Here is a 22,424-nt window from a genome sequence, read left to right on the forward strand (position 1 = left end):
ACTGGATGTCTTTTTTGCCTCAGTCTTTACTAGAAAGACCAACTTTCAGAAATCTCAGGTCCCAAAGGCTGGGAGAAAGGCTGGAGCAAGGAAGATACGTCCCTAGAGGAAGAGGATCAGGTCAGGGAATACTTGAGGTTGTGGTGATCAGTGACGCAAAGTCTAGCTGGAAGGCAGGACCTGGGGGTCAATACTGGGTCCAGTCCTGTTCAACATCTGCCTTCCTTTAATGCTCTGTAAAATGGGCAGAGCGTACCCTCAGCAGTCTGCTCTGTATAAATCAGGAGATAAAAGTGTGTGAATGTGTAGAATTCATAAGGAGATTCAACTACCAATTGTATAATTGCTGGCTGGATAGGAAATAACAGAAATTCAGGAGCAAAAGGTTTTTTTGAGGTCTACTTGTAAGCTATCAGGCCTCTCTGAAGCTGGGATTTTCTGGCTGTATCTTACGTCACTAGGAGACATCACTGTCAGTACAGAACTCTTATAAATGACCCTTAGGCAGCAGTAAATAAATAAATAAATAAATACTGTGTATGTATTGGGAGTTGTCTTTTTTTTTTTTTTTTTTTTTTTTTTTTTAAAGTGAATTTAGAGTCTCCATAGTGTTTGCTGAGGACCGGGTGCCTATCTTGTAATTTTAGTATCTGGAGCCAGAAATGGGCCATGGTTATATCATAACTGAGCTAAGTTTGATCACTGAAATTGCAATTTCTGTTGTAATTTGTCTGACTTATCTGTAAAATTGTCTGATTTTTTTTTTTTCTGCAGTGTGATTGCTGTGTGTTACCAACACCTTTTCATCTGTTTGTATTTTCTTACTTTCTAGTATGGTTTCTTCGTATTTGGTTCATCATGGGTACTGTTCAACAGCAACTGCCTTCGCCAGAGTCACAGACACCACAATCCAGGAAGAACAGACCTCAATAAAGAATAGACAAAGTAAGTCTTTTGGGTAGTTGTTCCAAAACACGGCATACTGGCTATGGGATCCTCCAGACTGCAGTGCTATTATCGCAGGACATTTAAAATTGAAACCTGTTGCTCACAGAGGAATGAAATACTGTTGAAGTAGAAAGTTATTCCACAACAGTACAGAGCTGCCCACAGCAGGCTGCTGGCTTGGTGTTGCTGCCTGTGGGTCAGCAGAACTCAGGCACCACTGCTCTGAGCACTTTTCCCATCATCACTGGGTCACTTCCACCTTCTGCTGTTTTTGCCTGAAGAACTGGTGCTGTTGTTTCCCTTGCCTGTCTGCTCTGAAAAATGACCTACGTGCCTGTCAGTGTTAAAGAGACTGGGTTGTCTGATGAACTTGGTTAGTTTTCCTCAATACTGTTGAAAATGAATACCTGAATATACCCTGTCCTGATTAGAAGAGGTGAGGTGACTCTCAGCTTTACATATCGGGGACAGAAGGTGCTTTCTTGGAGGTAGGACCAATCTGGTGGGGAGTAGATCTTATTACCTAAGGCCTTAACTGAGCAGAAGTCACTGTGCACTGGAGATTCTTTTGGATTTGGGTTCTTCAGTGCAATCTGTTGCAGCCTGGGCAGTTTTATTAGCATGGTTATAGGGACCAGACATTTCAATCTATTTTTACTAGAACTCCCGGAGTTACAGAATCTTCCAGTCCCTTTGTGCATTTTGTATTCAGGTAAATTCAGAACACTGGAACAGGCTTCCTAGAGAGGTGGCTGATGCCCAGTGCCTGTCAGTGGGTGGTTCATCTCTCAGTTTGTAAGGCTGTAAGCGCTCTGGGTTTCTGCAGAATAAGGCTTGCAGCTTTGTCTTGCTGTACTTCTATTTTGTAGCCATTCTATTCACAGGCTCAGACCGCAGGGTCACAGAATGTTGGTGTGTGTTCTGCATTCTCCTGCCTGTTGAATGCAAGCTAAGCCCTGACCTATGCATTTCCTTTCCCTTTGTGAACTGTTTCTCATGTGACAGTTATGCATCAGGTGCATCGTGTCCCTTTGTAGTTCTCCCTCCATACATTACGTGTGCTTAGCCAGCATTCGGGTTGGTTTGGGTACTCAGCTTCATGCCCAGAATCAATAATAGCTGCTGCTGCTGCTCATCAGTGCCTTTGCATGGATAGTGCTGATGGGCTGTATGTTTTCCAGGTCATGCATCATGCAGCTCTCACCCCAGCCAGGGTTCATGCTGGTTTGTGTTTAAATGGTCAGGAGATGCGTGAGACAACGCAGTCTGGTTTGTCTGAGGACAGGTGGCAAGGCAGCCAGGAGGGAAGGAATACGGAGCTCTGCAGTTGGGGCTCAAATAAAAGGTGTGAGGAAGACACAGACTGGAAAACAAAAAGAGGAGAAAATAGAAAAGGGATAGACATCTGTGAAAGCTGCCAAACAAGGCAATAAGAGCAACAAAAAGTAGCAAGACATGAAAAATGACGTGTAAGTAAGTAGAAGAAACAGAATGAAATGAAGGAGACTGTGCAACACGTGTTGGTGTGAGAAGCACATCTTTGGTTTTAGCTTTCAGCTAGGATAAGAAGCAAATACGTGCTAAAAAATGGGAGCCAAGAGAACTTCTTTCAAATTGTTATTGGGGATTAGTAATGAGCTCAATTAGTAATGCTCATGATTTGCAAAAATCTCAGTCTGTTGCTGTTAGTGCCTGTGCTTGCAAAACACCTCCCAGGCATTGGTAACCTTCTCTCTTGTTTGTAAGGAGACCTGAAAAAGCAGAGGGAAGTACAATGTGTTTTTAGTTTTAAGTACATTTAGAAAAAAATAAAATGCAAACCTCTGTGAATTAGTAGGTTCCCTGAGTATCCTGGGATGGGATCAGCGAGCATCTTAAGTCTTCTAGTAGTGTTTTCTGACCCACTGAAGGAACATATGTGGGATATGAACACACAGGGATAATACATGGCTTCTGCCTTGTGTCTTTGTACCTCTTAGGAATGTACAGCTTGCTGAGCTGTGTCTAGTTTAGCCAAAACCTGATTGCTGGAGCTAGCTTACAGGTGCCATGTCCTCATTGCAGGTCCAGGTCAGTTGTAGGAAGCCAATTTTGATGGTATTGTTACTTTTAATGGAGGTAGGGATAGTAAGGAAGCAGTACTGTGCTGTGGCTTAAGCCTCCAAACCTGCTAAGAATAGCTTGCTTGTCTGGAGGTCAGCCTTACAGCAATTTTCCAAGCATGAAGCAGACAGAGGTTGTAATGCGGGGGCGACCTAGGGGTTTCCCCTCTGAAACTGTTACTTCCCCAGCAGCCTCCTTGCTCCCGTCCAGCTGTTGTGTCCTGCTGTCTTTTCCATTGCTGCTGACTAAAGGATTCCGTAGCTCCATGACTAGAGGACTAAAGTCACAGAGCACCCCACCCCAGCACACCCACTTCATTTTTCAGATGCTCCAGGTGTTTCTGAGCTACTAACAGATATTCTCCCTCATTTTCACACTTCTCATCCTAATCCATAACGAATAAAATGTGGTCCCCAGTTCTCCCTAGCCCTTGTGCAAGGCGGTAGCGGGGAGCTGTGTGGCATACGTGAGACTTCACTCGGAAACTCTGCTGGCCATTCTTGTTGGCCTGTCCTGTGTGTCAATAGGTCTCCTTTTGCTTTCAGGAATACAGAAGCTAGTATTAGCAGGCAGAGTGGGAGAGGCTATAGAAGCCACCCAGCAGCTCTATCCTGGCCTCCTAGAACATAACCCCAACCTGCTCTTCATGTTAAAGTAAGTATGAATAGCTTTCTACTCCCTAATTCTGAAATGTGAAGCTGAAGGAGATAAGAAAGGGGCTGCCCAGTCATCCAGTCAGGCTGCACACCTCGGTCTGAATTCTTAACTGTCTGAGGTCCCTTTGGGAGCAGGTGGGAGAGGACTTAGCACGTAGCCCTTTTGTTGCTCCTCAGATCTGGCATGGCTTTGCCTCATGAGGTCAGGCAGAGGTGGGTAAATTTTTAGTCCTGCTGACTGCTAGAAACTCCTCCACAAGATAAGTAAAGGCCATCTGTGAAGATCTTGCAACACTGCAGCACATGGTGGTCACTGCAAAGATTCCTAGAAAGATGCATGGATGGAAGAGGCTATCGGGGGTAGAGACCGAAAGGAAAAAGTGCTTATGTGTCCCTGTTCTCCCAGCTGTACAGGATTGCTCTTCCCAGCCTCCTGAGATGTGTAAGGACAGAGTTCCCAGTAAAGCTAACTTAGGAGCTGTCCTCGCTGTGGATACTGCATTTTTTACCCTTTACTGTCTATTTCCCATTGGACACCATAATTTCTAAATTGATGGAGCAGTGGGGGGACTATTGCTGGCAGTTATAGTATCTGCCCTGAATTAAAAAAAAAACACAGTCTAATTTTGGAGTACCTGCAGAGGTGGTGGAGCTGAAACCACGCTGTAAAGGAATAATTTCTTCTTAGCACAAAAGAAGTAAACTTGTTTTTTGGAACAAGGAAAACACTCTTTATCCCACCATGTGTCCTGACAGCAGGCTTACCATCACATGAATTTTCTTGGGTCCAGAGCAGGAGAGATGTGGGAACATTTGGTTAACTGAAGCAATATTATCTAAGGCCTGGGGTTATCCTGCCAAGCAAGAAACGTGCCGTGTTTTGAATCTGTGAAGTGTTTCACTTCTGATACTATGGCAACTCATACTCGCACCACTGGCCCCATTGGTGCTGAAGTGCTTTTTCTTTTCCTATCTCTGCCTTTGCTGATGCCAGCCAAGGTGGAGCATCTTGTCAATGACACAAGTGCTCCCCTAGTTCCTGTTAAGTGTGGGGCTGAAAAGAGGCTGACTGTTGGTATACTGCTCATCTGTCTCTATATGGTTCTCAACGTTTGTTAGCTCTGAGTGGCAGCATCTGAACTCCTTCCTGCTGTAGCATTATCAGAGCACCCACAATACAAAGGTAGCAAGAGTCTAAAACGTCTTTTTCAAAGCCAAGACATTTAACTCCTGTCCAATTTCTAGGACTTCTGCAGACAGTAACTAAGGAAACATCAATGCAGAACATCCTGGCTGTCACACACCCTTTTCTTCTTCTTCCTTCCTATGAAATCAGGTGTCGGCAGTTTGTGGAGATGGTGAATGGGACAGACAGTGAAGTACGTTGTTTCAGTGCACGCAGCCCCAGATCCCAGGACAGTTACCCAGGGTCCCCCAGCTTAAGTCCTAGACATGGATCAAACAACTCACATGTTCATAGTACTGGTAAGTGCTTTTTCTGTGTCTTCTGGTGAGCAGAACAAATGTTAAAGGTGAACTGCTGTATATTACCTTACCTACTGCTTCCTGTTCTATGAAATGCTCCTTTTCTTTTCTGAGAACCAGCTGAGATGACATACTGATTTGGTAGGTGTCTCTGTACTGTTAAGAAATTGGTTTTGCGTGAGCTGTTTTCCACAGACTATTATGTGCAGAGTCTTTTTTCTTTTTAGAACAAAAGCTTTTAAAGGTGGCCTTCTAGTGGAGCCATCGTGTGGCTGAGTTTTACAGACAAAGCTGTAAGAGGAGATTCTGGAAAATAAAGCCCATTTTCTGTACCCTGAAGTGTGCAAAATAATTGCTTTCCAACAGGGGCCCTTCAGACTGCAGAAAATCTCCACAGACTGGGCATAAGATACACGGTTCTAGCCAATTTAGCAAAAGGCTAGGGGGGTGCCTTGCATGAGTGCTTCTCCTCCCATGGTCTGTACCCTGGAAGCTCTAAACACGTAAGATGGGAACAGTTCTGCAGCTGCAAAAATTGCTCTCAGAAACATCAACTTTTTGCAGTTTGGGAAATTAAGCTTTAGGATTTGAAGAAAGAACAAGGTAAACCAGGACACTTTGAGATATATTTTCTTGAGATATATTGGCTATGGCTTAGAAGATGAGTGGGCCAAGGAGCAGAGCCCGTGAAAACGGTTTGAGCTGCTTCACTGAGTCTTGAGCTGCTCACAGCCATCTATACTTTTTGTATGTTTTGTTATATGTAGTATGTTTTGTTTTGGTATTCCCACTGCTGCATGTAAGAAATTGTGAACATGCAAATGTTTAAGGGAAAGGAAGACAATCACTTGAATTCCTCAAAGGTGTTGCGCACCTTCCCAAGCCAATATCTTTGCTTTTCTGTTTCATGTTGTGAGAAGTGCTAGGTATGTTTCTCTGAACAGTCTCAGAGATCTATATCTCCAGTCTTACTTTGCTTCCTTCATTTGTGATCTGCTTCTCTTACTAATGGTTAACTTCACAAGAGAGTGTCATTGTCAGTCTGGTCTCATTTCTCCCTTCCTTCTTAACTTTCAGGAGCAGATAGTCCAACCTGTAGCAATGGAGTCATGTCCACAAAGAGCAAACAGAGCCACAGTAAATACCCAACACTGAGTTCATCATCTTCATCTTCTTCCTCCTCCTCCCCCTCATCTGTGAACTACTCTGAGTCCAATTCTACAGATTCTACCAAATCTCAGCAGCACAGTAGTACAAGTAACCAAGAAACCAGGTATATTTTTTTCCTTATTGGTCCCTGTGGAGGGTGATATGGGGGGAGAGGGTTCAGTGTTCTTTCTGAAAAGCCAGAAGAGCATCTGCCCTGCTCTTCTAAAAAACAGAGGAACTCTTCTTATCTTGCAAGGTCACTACTGTTCCCCGCAGACATAAGCCTGTCCCAGTTCCCCGTTCTAGCTCAGGTTTGGAGGCTTATCTCATGAGGAATATAAGAATGGTCTTGTTTTAAACATCAGTTTGTCCCTTTAAACTGATGCCGTCAGAGCCCAACGTGATAGTTTGCATAGAAGCTCTCCCACTGGGCCTTTCTTGGGTTCAGCTGCCTCAGCCAGTGAATTTCCCTTGATATGAAGCTTGCCTGCCCTTTCGTAGGTGAGGCAGCAGCCCAAGTGATTACTGGGTTGGTATGCTGCCCTCGAGTATTTTTCTTGGGCTACCTCTACCTGTTGCCCAATTTGTTGTCCTTTGAGATATGCCCCTGAATCAAAAGCAATTTGTTTCACACTTGTGACAGCAGGCCAGACTTATAAAACTTCACTTCTCTGAGAAGCCGTAGACAGTCCAGGAGAGCAGGGAATAGCTACTGCTTCATTTACTGGAATGTGGAGTATATTGAGCAGCGGTGAGAACTGAGCTTCCTTTGGGCTCACTTTGCAGGTTGGTGTTACAGGGCTGTCTGTGGCCCTTCTGGAGCAGAGGAATATCACTGTGATTAATAGAATTCCTTGGTAATTGCAGCTGGCATTTGTCTTGAGTACTGTACCGAACAATTTTCATAAAAAAAAAAAAAAAAAAAAAAGCCCAGCATGATTTTCTCATCATTTCATTTTTCTGAGTTAATCAACAGTCTTATTCAGACTGCTGTCTTGAACATTTAAATCTAAAGCCCTTGTGTTTTCTGTATTGCGCTTGTCAGAAGGGATGATGGCTTACCACAGCTAAGATTTTCCTCCTGTTTGGTATGTTCTCTGTTGTCTGGCTGCTGTTCAGTGTCCAGAGGTAACCGCTTCTTGCAGTGAAAGTGATAAGCGCTCTGCACCTGGAATTATGACAAGCACAAGCAGAACAGAAGCCTGTTTCATAAGTTGTATTCAGAAGCTAGAAACAATTTTTGCTACACTGAATTAAACCTGGAGTTCCTGGAGTTTAACTGACACCTATCCTGGTTTACTGGCCATTGCTGGGCATCATTTGTCATCTGAGCTCTTCATTTTTTCCCTAATTTAGACATCTGGCCTTTCTTTCCCCCTTTCACCTCAGTGACAGCGAGATGGAAATGGAGGCTGAGCACTACCCCAATGGAGTCCTGGAAAATTCATCCACCAGGATAATGAACGGCACCTACAAACATGAAGAGATCCTGCAGACGGATGAATCCAGCATGGGTAGGGCCTCAGGCAGGAGGGGTGATGGGAAATAGAAAGAGTCGGTATCAAGAGTTAAAGTTGTGATTGGATTGTGGGGGAAAAACATGTACTTTTGGGTTTCTTTCCCAGCCCCTGTGAATGAAGTTCTCAATATACCTATTTCACAAGGAAAATTTATCTGTCTTGGAACTGAAACTAGGTTTGACTTTTCATAATCGCACAGCAGTGCTGGTGATGTTGTGGACCAGGGAAAGCAATAGGATTCAAAGGTTTGTTCAGCACTGGTCATGAATTCCAGCTCAGAAAAGTCCTGGCACTTCTACCAGCTGAGGAAATGAACCGAGCTGTGGAAGGCTGTCTGATTCCCAGCTGCAAAGTGGACCAGCACAGTATGGCCAGCTGTAACTATCTTGTTTGTGGGTGCTTCAGCCAGGAAGGAGAGGATAAATGAGCTACACTACCTCTGAAAGTGGGAATTCCTCCAGCTTTAGTGGGCCTTGTGGCCACCTAGTATTGGGAAGAAAAGAAGGGAAAGGAGTTCGTGGCTAAGAAAGGGTTGCATGACACATGGTGAGCAGTGGTGTGGAATGAGTGACAATTGTGCCTTCTCCCCTGCCTTTCCCCTAGAAGACAGCTGCTCCCAGAGGCAGCTCTGCGGAGGGAACCATGCTGCTACGGAGCGAATGATCCAGTTTGGGCGGGAGCTGCAGATGCTGAGTGAGCAGCTTTGCAGAGAATATGGCAAGAACACAATGCACAAAAAGATGCTTCAGGTAAGCCCGGGCTTTATGCTGCCTCACTGCAGTTTTCTGGGCCAGGACTGGAGCTGTGGGTTTTCTTGCAGAGCTCTGGGTGGCCACCACATCTGCACCTGGTGAGGAAGAGGGGGCCTGCTTGGGGATCAGAGGATGAAACTCAGTGAACATAGAGCATGTAGACCCAGTTTTCAGCACAGGAGAGAGGAAATAAAGCTCCTGCCTGCCTTCTAGGGGCAACTGCATGCTCTTCTCTCTAGGTGGCACTCTGTCTACCTTCCTGTGCTGGCTCCCCTGCCAGGTGGAGACAGCACCCTCTTTAGTCTGCTATCTTGATGGCCCAGTGTGGTCCCTTGTTGCCAAGAAGAAAAGGGCCATTTTTTTTCAGGAGGTAGGCACCTGTCACATTGGCGATGGCAGGAGGTGCCCTGGCTGACAGACTTGGTGGCATTCCTGTGTATTTGCAGCCATGCATGAACTCACTGTGCCTTTCTGTTCTCTCACACAGGACGCATTTAGCTTGTTAGCTTACTCAGACCCTTGGAACTGCCCTGTTGGTCAACAGCTGGACCCAATCCAGAGGGAACCTGTTTGTGCTGCTCTTAATAGTGCTATATTGGGTAAGGCCTGGTTCCTATGTGAGTGCTACCCACTGGACATACCTGTTCTCAGGCACTATCCCGTGGCAGGCAGCCTGTGAGTGTTAGGGAAAGTTTGGAAGTACTTATCTTTAGCCTTTGCCTCTCTTTCTGTTGCTGAAAGGGAAGGGTTACAGGAAGGGAGGTAGGAGTGAAGCCTGCATAAAATGGATGCATCTGATCTGATCTTTATTTGGCTCTCTTGGATCTTCCTCGGTGCTGCTTCTGAGAATTCTCTTAAGGATTTTCCTCACCAGCTTTCTGAGGAAGCCAGCATCTCTCTGATGTGTTTCCCTGCCCCTCTTCCTTCTTGTTCTGAACCCACCTGAATCAGTTTGCTGATGTTAGCAAGGCTGTTTTCCATGTTGTCTGGGAGAACCTTCTGTCCAGAGAATATTCTGTTAGCCAGAATTTTGATCTGGCATCAAGCTGCTTCTGGTAGGGAATGCGGTTACTCTGTTGCAGCAGCTTGTAAGCGAAGCAGGTTCCCATAGTGTTGGCTCTAAAGCACAGAGGGCCATAAATTCCTCTTAGCTTTGAGGCCATGCTGAATACTCACAGTTAAATGCAGCCAGGGTTTCTCTTCCCTACAAGCATATGCCTCCGCATGTTCCCATCATGTGGTGTGCTTGTTGGAGCCCAGAGAGCCTGGTGTCCAGTGTTGGAATCAGGGCTGTCCTACTGGTGAAGACATGCTCTGTGCGGGGTCTAGTCTAGTTATAGGTTGGTTTTCTACAGCTATCAAGACAGCTCCCCTTTTTCTGATGAGTTTTGCTCCCCTGCTGGAGTAATGAGTATAGGGATAATAAGGTTATAACCTGCCACCAGTCTGCAAGAAAGGGATTGTTTCACTCTAGGCAGGCCCCTTGATCCTGTCACTGAATCCTGCACATGCTGTGCCATTGCTCAGATAATTTCAGAGGATGCTCTTCTGTCTTGGTTAGATCAGTCCAGCTGACCACATGCAGTCCACCAGACAGCCTCTCTGAGACAGAGAGGAGACTGGCTCCTGTGCAGACTCCAGATCACTGTGCCCAGGCATCTCTCCTATTGGGTCTGTGCACCTGACATTTAGTGCCCCAGAAGGAGATTTAGAACTTACCTTCTGGGGGGAAGGAACAGTTTGATGAGCAAACTCCTGTTTTGTCTGAGTAAAGGAACAGAAGTTCTACAATTCAGAAGAGTCCCTTCCCCTGACGGTCAGCGTGGCCAGGTGTCCAGCAGAATGGCTGAGTTCCAGCCACTGTTTGACCACTGCTTGAGAAGCCTTCACAAGTTGCTGAGGGATGTCAGCAGTGAGAAATGAAAGGTGGTGTCTGGAAGTGCTTTGTCACACAGCTCACAAGACACGTACCTTGACTAGAGCAGCTCTGGGTTCCCTGACGCAGACCTAGCAAACATGATGTTGAAAAGAGGAGAGGTGGTGACCAGTGACTGAGTGTGTATCGGATTTTTTTTTATACATTACTGTGTAGACTTGCACAAGTGGGAGAGGGAGCAGTTGCCTCTCCCTTCGGGCTAACTTCTCCTGCCTTTCCTTATTTTTCTGTGCTCTGATCTCTTGGGCTTCGAGGGTTTTTTGGCAGGCACTAAGGCAGCAGGAGCTATGCTGCCTTTTTCTTGCTGTGGTCACCTTTAGAAAGCAGCACTTTCTGAAAAGCAGCACTTTCTAAAAGGCCCTTTTGAGCTGTGTCCCCAAGGTGGGACGTGTCATGCATGGGCAGGCCTGTGGGGTATGCACAGGAGCAGTGGTGCAGAGCCAGCATTACTCAGCAGTAACTTCTTGCCAGAGCTTCCGTCTTCTGCCAGGTTTGCTCGGCGTGGTGTTCAGCTGGGACATAGGGGGACATGAGTGCAGGTGAGCCAGCGTGCAGCTAAGATGCCTCTTCTAAACAGATTTCTCTTTTTGCCCCCACAGAATCTCAGAACCTGCCAAAGCAGCCCCCACTGATGCTTGCCCTGGGCCAGGCCTCGGAGTGTTTGCGGCTCATGGCTCGCGTGGGCTTGGGCTCCTGTTCCTTTGCCAGAGTAGACGACTATTTGCACTAGCCACCAGAGCAAGATGGAGTTGACATCGTTGAGTGCTGCCCTTCACCCTCCGTTGCTGCCACTACAGCACCACCTCGTCTATAGCCTGACGTCCCTGCCACCAACACCCCCTCTAGCACACACACACTGCCTGTGAAAGGATTGAGTTAGTCCCTCACTACGTGGCCATTCCTGCCCCCAGGAGTGACTGGCAGATCTTTCTTGTCTCCCTGCCATTGCTGCGGCTCTGGCGGCGCTCAGTATTTTGCTGGTTATTCTAATGTAGCGCCTTCCAACGTAGGGATTTCTCTATATTTTGATTTGATTGTTTCTCATGGATCCATCAGTATTTTATCTGGAGAGTTTTGCTGAGCTGGTTTCTGCTGATTTACAGAGGAAGCTCATGAAGTTGGTGACAGCTTGTTCTTTTCTTCCCTCCTCCCTCCATCTGTGCACATGCAGCATCATCTTCTGTGCTAGTTACCTGAACTCTTCTCACAGTGGCAGTTCAGAGGGATTTTTCTTTTTTAATTTTATTTGAATCCTGTTTATTAAAAAGGTCTCTTCCACCTCCACAAAGTCATTGATGTATTTATTGCCCAGAGACTTGGGCCCAGCCATACACATCATACATCCCCGCAGGAGACCTGGTGAGGTATGTCCCGTCAAGTGGTAATGACGGGAATTGGAGGAGCTTGGTTTTTACTGGTATGTGCCTCTGTAAGAGCACAGGGCTCTCAAGTGCTTGTCTTTGTGAGTGAGAAGAGAAGACTTGACATTGCCTGAGTTAGTTGCTGCAGTGTAGAAGCATTCTTGTCCTCAAGAAGTGGGTACATCCATCTCTCACAGTGGCTAGGGGGACAGGACTGACTAATACGGAATCATCTACCAGTGTACTGGTGGAAGTAGATCATAGTAAGAAAAAGTTGTGGTTGCTGTTCAGTTGGGCTGTTGGCTTGTGTGTTATATCACAAATCCCCATTTTTCTCCATACAGGAGGGCTCTGTCACCAAGACTCGATAAAATAGTATTTACTGATCCCCCATGACACTGATCTAAACAAGAATCACTACATTTTAGAAGAGTCTTAAGAACACTAGTTTGAACTGTGCTCGTCCTGCAGGCTTCAAATGCCCAGACCAGGTTGTGGGTTAGCGCCAGTGCTAGGTTTGTATGGTCTGAGACATTAAGAAGGAAGCAGCAATGTTTCTTTGGAGGATTGTTACAAAAATGACTTGAGTTTCACATCCAAAAGTGACCAGCAAGGATCTGTGGGTGAGTAACCTCCAGGTAGGATGGACATGGTAATGACTGCTGTGGTCCAGGGACTCAAGTCCTAAGCTTTTAGAATTCAAACCATCAGCCTGTGTTTGTGGGCGTGTAGTTTGAGCTGGCGAGGCTGTGTAGCAGGATGCAGGCTTTTCATCCTCCTCTAGTGTATAACATTAGGAGGCTTCTGTTCCACTCTGGCTGCACAGGAGGAATTGTGATTCTGCACCAAATGAATTTAAGATCTGTAGCTGTGACAAGAGCCCAGGGGAGCTCGTACCCAACGTATTTTACTGCTGTTCTTGATTTTATTTTATTTTATTTTTCTGGAAGGCTCAAAGTAAAATAAATAGATTGTGTTGAGGTTTGCCTTTAAAATGGTAGTTAGCCTGTGCCAGAGCTTCAAGCAGCAAGAGAGCATCTAAGAAAGAAAGATTGTGTGTGAACTCAGTGCTGTAGCCTGGAGCTTATTAAACTTTTGCTGCATTTGCAGACTTGATTTACAGCTGGAATGCAAAGTTTGAAATCAAGGCAGAGCAGGGAGGCAAGCATGCAGAGTAAGATTGTTTGTGGCAGTGCTGAAGGCAAATGCCTGTGGCTGTGTATGTGCAGGTGGTGTTGGAGGTGGCTGGAAATGCCTATCACTACCTTTTGGTGAAGGTATACAGTGTGTAGAGGCAGTGCTAGTGCCATGGTGGTCTACAAAAAAGGTAACGTGACATTTGTAGATGGGGGATATATTTTTATTAGATCAACTCATTGAAAAAAAGCTTGAGGGAACTCTGAGAACTGAAGCCATACTTCTAAATCAGTAGAAGTAGGTAGTAAGCAAAATAATTCAACATGGAAATCTGGGGCTTCTGTTTAAGTTCAGAAGAGCTCATGTGCCTGAAAACTTACCAATTTATTTTCACCTTTCCTAGTCAGCTCATGGTGGATCTTATCCCAACCCACAGTCCTTACATTGCTTCAGTTGCTCAGACACTCCAACTCAGTGGGCAGGCTTCCTTCCTGGAGTGTTGGATGCTCGACCTGCGCGTGGTGCCTCACCCAGCCCATCGTGCCCCAGTGCTGTTGCTGAAACTGAGGCAGTGAACTTGTCCCGGTGAGAGATTCTTCTGCAGGCTCTCCATTTCTCAGACCCAGGCTTAGGGCACACTGGCAGGCTGATTGTGGGTACTGAGGTTGCACATACTGCACTTAAGTGGCTTTGCCTTTCACATTTGGCTGCTTCCTGTGCTGTTGGTTATCATTTAACTTGTTGCTGTCTGGCTGTAGTCAGACTTCCTTTAATTTATGCTAATGAGGCCATCTTTATCTCTCTTAAATTTTCCGTTCCTTCTTTTTGTTGTAATTTGTGGTTCCTTTAAGCAAAGTCTCTTTGCTGTGTATCACATTAATGTCCCCCTTGGTCTCTCAGCAAAGCTGTGCTGACTCCTAGAGCATTTTTTCATTTTCTATCCCCTTTCACTGCAAAGAACCAAGAGATGCTCCGAAATATCTGCTTATTCTGGTGCCAAGAGAAATGTGATGAGGTGGTCTTCCTGGCTTTTCATGGAGACTGTTCCAGTGGTAGAAACCATCCTGCTGTTGTGTCAAGGTTAGTGCTGAGAGGCCACATTCTTAATTATGTTAATTGCATGTAGCAGGGCTGAGTCACTCTTTCTGCCACTGATGTTGTGCATTGTATAGTGGCAGTAGACCCCTGCAGTCTGGAGAGCAGTGATGCTTTTCACTTCTTGCACTCAAAGCAGCAGTGCTAGGTTGAGTTGTTTTTCCCCTTTCTACTTGATCCAATTTTTAATTGGCCTCACAACTGTAACCAACACACGTTGCTGCGGCCAGCTTCTGGTGAGCTCTTGCATCCGGAGTCCTGCTTCTGTTTTTTGGGAAGTTCAGAGGCTTTTCTGCTATGACGTGTTCTGTTATTTGGTTTTTTGATTTCAGGTTTTCTTGCAGCGTCACTAGTGGATTCTGTTTGTTGTGCTTAGGTTCTGACTACTGTGATTATGAATCACTGTGGGCAAGATGAATGTGTATGCAGTGTTGGGGAACGTGTAGGTGTAGGCTCGAACCTACCATTGTTTCCTAGGTGAGATTTCTGATTTGGTTTTCCCAGGTTATTTTTAAAAGCCTCCTGGTCTTTGAGTTTTCCTGGCTATTCCTTGATGATTTGTATTTTGGAACCTTGCTATGATATCGATGAGATTGATTTGAATTGTTGCAGTCATTTTAAAAAAGGAACAGAACTAAAGTGAATTAAGGTCTTTAATTTTGAGCACGCATACAGTGTAACCAGAGGCTTCACGCAGTTTAAAAGTTAATTTTATAAAAGGAGTTTGGGATTTATTTCAAGTGCCTCCATGTTTTGCTCAGAAACAGATGAAGAAGTGAGAGAGGCCTTAAGAGCACCCCAGCTGAGGCTGTGCTTTATTTGGGCAGTCCCTCACAGTGTCACTTCTCTCAAGAGGCCTTCAGTAAGGCCACACAAATGATTGTGTAGCTGCTTGGAGAAACTGCTGCCTTCCCATTTCTTGGTGAGGCTGACAAGGTCTCAGCTGTGCCCCTGTGTTATGATGCTGATGGCATCGGATGCAGGACCTTCACCACATGAGGTTGCCATGTAGCTTGCTCTACTGAGCTGCCTTCAGATCCTAGAAGAGAGGTTTCCAGGCTACAGCCACAGTACTCACAGTTCAGGAAACATTTCTATCCATGCAGCCACAGGAGAGGCTTTCTAGCTGCGGTTTCCTTCCCAGGGCATGTGAAACTCTGCAGCTCGAACAACTTTTCCAACTCTGCCATCTCTGCACACTCAGAGAACCTCATTCCTCAGCTGGTCAGTGCAGAGTCACCACCACAGAGCCTCAACCTGTGGGCTGGCAGACAAGAGCCTTTCGGAAGAATAACTTCACAGTGACCAAGTGAAAATCTGCTTTCCATGGGTGCTGAGCTGCAGCCCTGCACATCATGAGCTTTGTTTTTGAGACCAAAGTCTTGCCTTTGAGAACAGTGTCCTGGGAACTCAATGCTTATAGGGTTCAGTGAGCTCTCCTGTGGGCAGGGAGGGCAGCGCTCTGTCCCCTGCGTATCCTGAGATGTGCTCTTAGGGCCAGCTTGTTGTGGGAAAACTTGTTACTGCTACCAGATCTCCCTTCTTGCCCCTTTGCTTCTCAAATTCACAGTATTTTCCCACCTGTATTAACGTCAAGGTGATACCTGCAGTGTTCGGTGCTCCCTTCAGCCTGGAGTTGGACTGCCCGTAGCACTTCTGCTGTTCTTTTGGAGCCTGGTTAGAAACTGAGCCACTGCATGTGGCCAGCAGAATGGAGAGGGACTTCCAGAACAAGCCACTGGGTAAGCAGCATCCAGCTAGAGGGGGGCGGCTGTCCTGTGGCCCCTCCACCCCCTCTGTGTGTGCCAGCACTCCAGCTCACTGCTTTGGGATACGTGGTGCTATTTCCAGCCTCCTGGTTGTGCTCATTGTGCTGCTGATGATCTGGACACCAGGCAATGCCGTCTTTGGCATGGAAAATTGGCCCGGGAGTATTGTATCTTGTGGTTGTGTACGCTTAGTTTTTTCCCATCTGCCTGGTTATTCCTTCTGGGAGTTTTTGTTTATTTTTGTTTTAGCAGTGACATCTCTGCCTGACCTCAGGCCGTGCCCTGATGTGTCACAGTCTTATGAAGACCTCCTTATCATTCTTGAGAAAGCTTTGTTCTTGAAAACTCCCTTGAACAACTGGAGCAAGGAGAGCTGGGTTCACTAACTGTGGGGATGGAACTGATCATTTTCCTCGTTAGGCATCAGGCACAACGAATTATCTCCTTGTCCAGCGGAGCAAACCTTGTTGGATTGCTGCAATGCTGCTGTGCTTTGTTACCTCTCTTAATAGCCGTGTAACACATTGCTTAGACACAACTTTCAGAGTTTCCTCTGCCATCAAGGGGTTGACTGAGAAGGCTGGCTGTGGTGGCCAGGCCGTATAACCACGTGTGAACGCCATGGGTGCACAAAACACTGCTGGGAGGTTCTTTCCATGGAGCAGCAGTGCGCAGTGTCCGTGGGGCAGCAGGCAGAGAGGTCCCTCCCGCTTCAATCCTGCACACCGTGAAGCCTCATGGAGCTGGTCACGGTTGTCCTGAAGCTTTTTGGGGCCAGCCAAGGCCAGTTTCAGACCAGCAGTTCCCTCCTGAGAGGTAGAGTTGACCCGTAGCACCTTTGTTATCTGGTGTAGTTGTGTGTACAGAGGACTGGGACAGCCTCACCTGGGAGAGACCGCCCAGCATTGATGGGAGAAGGAACCTGTTCCTGAAAAGGTGGTCGTGGTCTGCCCTGGTGTCCCATTTGCAGGAGGAGCAATTTCCTTAAAACCGTGCCCAAGTTAAGAGCAGCTTCAGTGGTGGATCCTGAGGGGTGTAGTGTCCTAGAGAAAGCTGGTGTTGGGACTCCAGCTGCACACCTCTGTCCCCAGCTGCTTCTGCAGAAGGGTGTGAGGGGAGGGAGTGGACACGTGCTGTGTGCTGCTGAGACCCTTCTGCTGCTCCAGATCGAGCGGCAGTCTGCAGGCCTGCAGCTCTGAGAGCCAGAACTTTGTGAGCAACGCCCCACCGGCTGCGTAGGTCACAGAGCTGGAGGAAGTGTTGGTGGAGGGGGTGTGGGGGAAGTGGGGAGTTACAGCAGATTCGGGGAAAAGGGAGAAGCTGAGAGCCTGGAGGCCTCCTCCAGAGGAAGCACCGACTGCTCTCCACTATCCCTCCCTGCAAAAAGAGGTGGTGGGTGAGTGAATATTGTGTGTGTGTCACTCTCCCTGCATCCCACACACGATATTCAGAGCCTGCAGCCTTCAGCTGTAGTGATGCCCAACAAACCGAGAACTCCTCCAGGCTTGAAGAGCGCCTGCCCCTTATCTTCCTGACAACCATTTTATTTCCAGGAGGGAGGCATAACCATTTCCAGCTCACAAGAAGAAGGGCCCTGTGTGGGGTTTACACTCACGGTCCTGCAGAAACATTCCTGGAGGTCATGCTCCTTGGTGAACTTGCCCTGACTAGGCAGACACCTTTTTTCTGCTCGCTCCACTTGTGTCCAGGAACGTGCTCTGCTATCCAGACCCCTCTGCTCAGGAGGGCTTTAGCTGCTTCCTTCCTCTCTGAAGAAGCACGGGGGGCTCCTGCATGCCGGGCTTCTCAGAGGTTCAGGCATTGAGAAGGAGAAGCAACAGCGGCTCTGGGGATAATCAGGATTTTTCAGAAAATTTTAAACATAGAAGTGTGGTGACTTTTTCAGACTAAGTACTCTGCACAGGCATTCGATTGGGATTTTCTCTCTCGGTCCCACCTGTGCGCACTCTTTGTGGCTCTCCAGCCAGGGGGGCAGGAGGAGGCTGCCGGCACCCGAAGCTCCTGCACGCGATCCAGGCCATTCAGCGGTGCAAGCCCAAGGACCTGCCCGTGACACAGTTAACTCTCTTCTGCTGGTTGCTCAAAACTCAGGTATGAAATGCTCAGCTGGAGCGTGGGGAATGAGGTCTGTGCAGGCTTCCCATCAGCCCTGGACGAAAAGCCGCAATTGGGCTGCGACAGAGCAGATCTCCCTCTGCCGCTCCAGACTTTTCATCGCCTTTTGAGGGGGGTTTTCCTCCTCGTTGGTACACCATCAGCTAAATGGACATTACACAAATTGTGCACATTGGTTCAGTCTAAGCTTAGTATTTGTGAATTAAGTTATCTGATGCTTCGCATGAAAACTTCAAAGGGGGAGGGGGGATTTTAACTGAGAAAAAAAAAAAAAAAGCCTATGAAAATATACTGGAAATATGGTAAAGAAATCAACGTTCTGCTGTATATTGACAGAATTATTTTTATTAAAATACACATCCATGTGCAAGAGCTAGCGTGGAGCCGTGTGCTTTGTGAGTCTCTGCTTGCGTTTTGGGCACCTGGAGCTGTGCTGGTGGGGACAAGCGGCCGAGCCCAGCTGGGGTCCGGCCCTGCCGGAGGGGAGCTGTCCTGGGCAGCACAGTGGGGATAAGGCAGTGGGGTCCTGCCTCCTTCCTTCCCTTTTCTCACCTCTCCAGAGGTGAGCAGACAGCAGCAGGAAGGTGTGCTTGTTATTACGCAGGTCCCCTGTGGTCACAGAAGGCTCTTAGCTCCGGCACGGCTGCCCCTCACACGTGTTAGAGGGCAACGAGCAGTTGCCACTAGGACTTCCAGGTAAGTCCTACCTAGGTTTGATACCAGGATTTGTTTGTTTATTTATTTATTTATTTTAATATTTGTGCCCTTGTGTTATAGACCATCTTCAGGCAGGGCCTGAGCTCTGTTGCCCTCTTCTTCCTGGTGAGGGACTGCTGCATGGGTGCAATATCTGTTTCCTCATGCGATAACCATACAGAGGGAGGAGGGATGGGGCATTAGGATATAAGGAACGTGTCAGTACGCGGCCAGGTAAGCAAAGGCCAGCACAGTTACTGAAAGGGGTCTAGAGATCCCACACATTCATTGCCGTCTTTCTCATAGGGGGTGCGATGTGTCAGCCCTGTAATCTTCCTTAGATACCTGCTGACCTTCATCAGTGTTTTCACATCTCAGCAAGAGCTACGCAACTCTTTGCAGGTCAAAATTATTCTGATTAGATGCCTGCCCTGACGAGAACTGCTTTTTCTCCTTGAGCATCATGTTGCCCACCCATAGTAATCCAGTCCTGTTGTGAACCTACATATATTTGATTTTTAGTGACACCTGTGCTGCTCCCACCCCTCCCCAGCCCTGGACAGGGTCTGCAGGCTGTTCTCATGCTCGTGTTACCTGCAGAGTATGCCCAGCATCTACAACAAGCAGCTGAACGGTGGATTGTGTCCTCATCATACTGGCACTGTGGACTTTATTTTTAGTCTTCCTCATCTCTTTTGACCAAACACCAGTGCATTGAGAGGCTGACAAGGCGGTGAGGGGGCTGGATTTGGCAGATCAGTATATTCTCCCTCAACCCCCTGCTCCTGAGCATCAAATACTGGAGCACCTGCAGCGCATGTGGGGCTGACAGCATACCATAAAGACATAGCCTAATGCACGAGTCAAGGCGTGGCCCCACTGTCACATCCCCAACAACACCCAACGTGAAGAGGCAGAGTTAGTTCCTACCCCACAGAAACGCGTGCCTGTACCCAGCAGGCGTTTTGGTCACACCGTGCTCTGGGCTTGTAGGATTTGCTCCTCGGGCTGAAAAACTGGGACAAACTCAAACAGCAGCTTGTGGAAATGAGTCTTTATTATAAATATTTCTGCCACTGGCCATGTCCTGGCAGGGCAGTAGCAGTGTGAGGTATGCAGTGTCCAGCTGGTCCGTGCTGCCGCAAAGCCTGGCCTCCCTCGGGGCGCAGGCTGTCTCCGTGTGTGGTGCCTGCACCCGCTGCCATGCGACCCTCTGGGGAGCTGCACCAAGCGCCCTCTGCTCCATTTGGAGATAGGAGGGCTGCAGGCACGAGTCTGACCGTGGATGGCAAAACGTGGATTTCATTTTTTTCTTCTAAGCTTATTTAGCGCTTTCTTCACCCAGGGCTTCTGAGGGTCATTACAGACCTTGAAACCAGTAGCAGTCACAAACCTGCAGCAAGAAGTGAGGAAAGGATGGTGATAAAACAAACTGTGAGGGCTTCTTTCTCTATGTACAACTTCCCCTCCATCCCCCCAACCTCGATGCACTCCCAGGAATGTGATCCCAGCTGGACCACATTCAGCTTTCAGGTGTGATCCCAGCTGGACCCATCTTTCAGCTGTCTCTGGGGCAGGACAGGATGGGGAGAGCTGTTCTAGTTCCCAGGCACAATTCTGTGACAAGGTAGGAGACAAATCCAAGCGGTGAGAGTGCTGGATACTTACACTACTGCAGGTAAGGCGCAGTCTTTGGACGTCTCGTAGAAACTCTGTATATTTGCAAACCGAAGAGGTTTTTGTGCATGATCGAAGCAGCATTCAGTAGGTGTGGAGAGTGCTGTGAATGGAAAGGAGAGGAAATTTGTGAAAACTGTTAGCAGCACTGGGCAAACTCCTTTGTCAGATAACTACACCATGCGATGTGTAAGACAGGTTGTGGAGTTTCTTAGCAGCTTCCTGCTCCCTTGCACTGCACCAGGGAAATGGAAACCTACACGGGGGTTGAAGCTTTCAGGCCAGAGAAGGCTCAGTGCACCCGTGGCAGGGATTTGCTTCCCTTCATGGCGATATGCACGGAATTCAGAAATGCTGACAAAGGTGGGGGGGGGATGGCACTGCACCCAGCACCCTACAGTCTGCATCATGATGTGTGCAGCAGCTGCCAAAATGCACAGCGGCATTGGGCTGCTAGGTCTGGGGGGTGAAGTTCTGTGTGTCTCCAAGATGGGGGTACAACTCGCAGCGTATTTTGGGAGTCTGCAAACAGCCGCACGTGCTCCCCAGTGCAGGACCCCTCAACCCACTTGGTTATCTCGCTGAGCCCTGGGAAAGAGCTTCCAAGAAGATGATTCTCCCAGTTACTGCAGCATTTCCCTAAGTCAGTCTGAGAGGTCTCCTCTGCAGAGGGACCCAGCCATCCAGCAAGAATCTGGCTCACCCCATGCAGCATTTTACCACCCAGCACATGCCAGCCCTGGGGGCAGCTTTACCGAGGCCACCCAGCTCAGGGTGCCGTCCCCGTCCTTCCCTGCACTCCTGGGACCTGCAGCCCCGTCCCAGCCAGGAGCCCTGGGGGTTGCTCCTCCTGCCAACAGCACCGTCCCCGCTGGGCTTTCATTCCTGAGCTCCCCAGGGCAACATCCCCAGCCAGGTCCCCAGCCAGCCAGGGTGCTGGCAGCCCGCGAGGTGCCTCACCTGTGGCGCAGTGCTGGGAGAAGGTGAGGAGCAGCAGGAGCAGCAGGACTGGTCTTGTGCTGAGCATGGTGGCTGTGCGAGGGCTCTTCCTCAGTACAGTGCTGCTCTGTGCTGCCCTGAACGGTGTCTGTGGCCTGGGGTCCTCCTGCGCTGCAATTTATCCTCTGCATGCCACCTACTTGAACCACTTTTCCAAACATTTTGGGTGTTCTAAGAAGCCACTTCTCGGGATTGAGGGGATTTCCTTAAGATGTGGTTTATTACAGGGGCACGTTCAGTGACGCATAGAAGTAGCAGTGGACCAAAGCAGCCACTTCCACTTTCTGTGGAAGTGTTGCAAGACCGAAGGGAGGGGTCGAGAGCCTTTGGGGGAACTACACTTTACCTAGGAAAGTAGAGAACAACAACTTTCTGTGCACTTGCTGAGAAAAGCAAGCCATGGGGTCTCATGGTTTCACATTCAAATGATTTTCTAATAGGAGAGACAAACAACAATCAGGAGGAACAAAGGACAATCAGCAGGAGCAGATCACTTACTGATTTGCCTGGATTCAGAGCGTAACTCTTAAACAAAACACTGATTAATGAATTTCCTCCAAGCCTGCCTCCCCAACCGTCCTGGCCATGTGCTTTCTGCTATGCTGTTACAGAGGGCACTGCATTCAGCATGGCATGGGCTGAGAGTGTGTCAGGCAGGAACAGCCACGCAGGACAGAGTTAGAAGGGGCCCAGAAGCTGGGGGTGTCTGTGTGGGGGTGGGTGGAGATGCTTTTAGTGGGTTTGGGAGACTTGCAGAGAAAGGAAAGAAGTGGGGCAATGGCACCACGGGGCCTGAGGAGAGTCTAAGTCTGATCCCAAATGGAAAGCAAGTGTTGCCTCTGGCCCCTACACCAGGGGTTTGATTGAGATGAGAAGGTCAGAGGGATGGAGGACTTCTGGTCATCAGTGCACGGAGGGGTCATTCCTTTGAGGAGGGCAGGGAGATGGGCCAAACTCTGCCACAACCCCTAAAGAGCGGGCCAGGACCCCGAGGGCAGCACCACA

At 48.0% G+C, this 22,424-nt stretch overlaps 1 protein-coding gene and 1 long non-coding RNA gene across 5 annotated transcripts in view; one reads left to right on the forward strand and one right to left on the reverse strand.

Annotated features, from left to right (window-relative positions):
• RANBP10 (RAN binding protein 10) overlaps nucleotides 1–18,438 on the forward strand; it is a 77,024-nt gene extending 58,586 nt beyond the window's left edge. For 3 of the 4 annotated variants that reach the window (XM_082769879.1, XM_082769877.1, XM_082769880.1), the window contains 8 exons: nucleotides 833–945; nucleotides 3,597–3,705; nucleotides 5,044–5,192; nucleotides 6,270–6,465; nucleotides 7,731–7,855; nucleotides 8,465–8,610; nucleotides 9,101–9,212; nucleotides 11,149–18,438. In XM_082769879.1, the coding sequence (XP_082626005.1) occupies nucleotides 833–945; nucleotides 3,597–3,705; nucleotides 5,044–5,192; nucleotides 6,270–6,465; nucleotides 7,731–7,855; nucleotides 8,465–8,610; nucleotides 9,101–9,212; nucleotides 11,149–11,279 (1,081 nt within the window). In that variant the 3' untranslated portion in view covers nucleotides 11,280–18,438. The remainder of the gene's footprint in view (nucleotides 1–832; nucleotides 946–3,596; nucleotides 3,706–5,043; nucleotides 5,193–6,269; nucleotides 6,466–7,730; nucleotides 7,856–8,464; nucleotides 8,611–9,100; nucleotides 9,213–11,148) is intronic. The other variant, XM_082769878.1, reaches the window with a different exon arrangement.
• Nucleotides 18,439–19,790: 1,352 nt separating this feature from the next.
• LOC309882890 lies at nucleotides 19,791–21,568 on the reverse strand. Its single transcript, XR_014318373.1, has 3 exons — nucleotides 21,381–21,568; nucleotides 20,412–20,523; nucleotides 19,791–20,136 (listed from the first exon to the last, which is right to left on the reverse strand). It is a non-coding gene; the product is annotated as an uncharacterized lncRNA (long non-coding RNA).
• Nucleotides 21,569–22,424: the final 856 nt, after the last annotated feature.

Source organism: Aythya marila, assembly GCF_965140915.1.
Source record: "Aythya marila genome assembly, chromosome: 12".
Lineage (NCBI taxonomy): Eukaryota > Metazoa > Chordata > Aves > Anseriformes > Anatidae > Aythya > Aythya marila.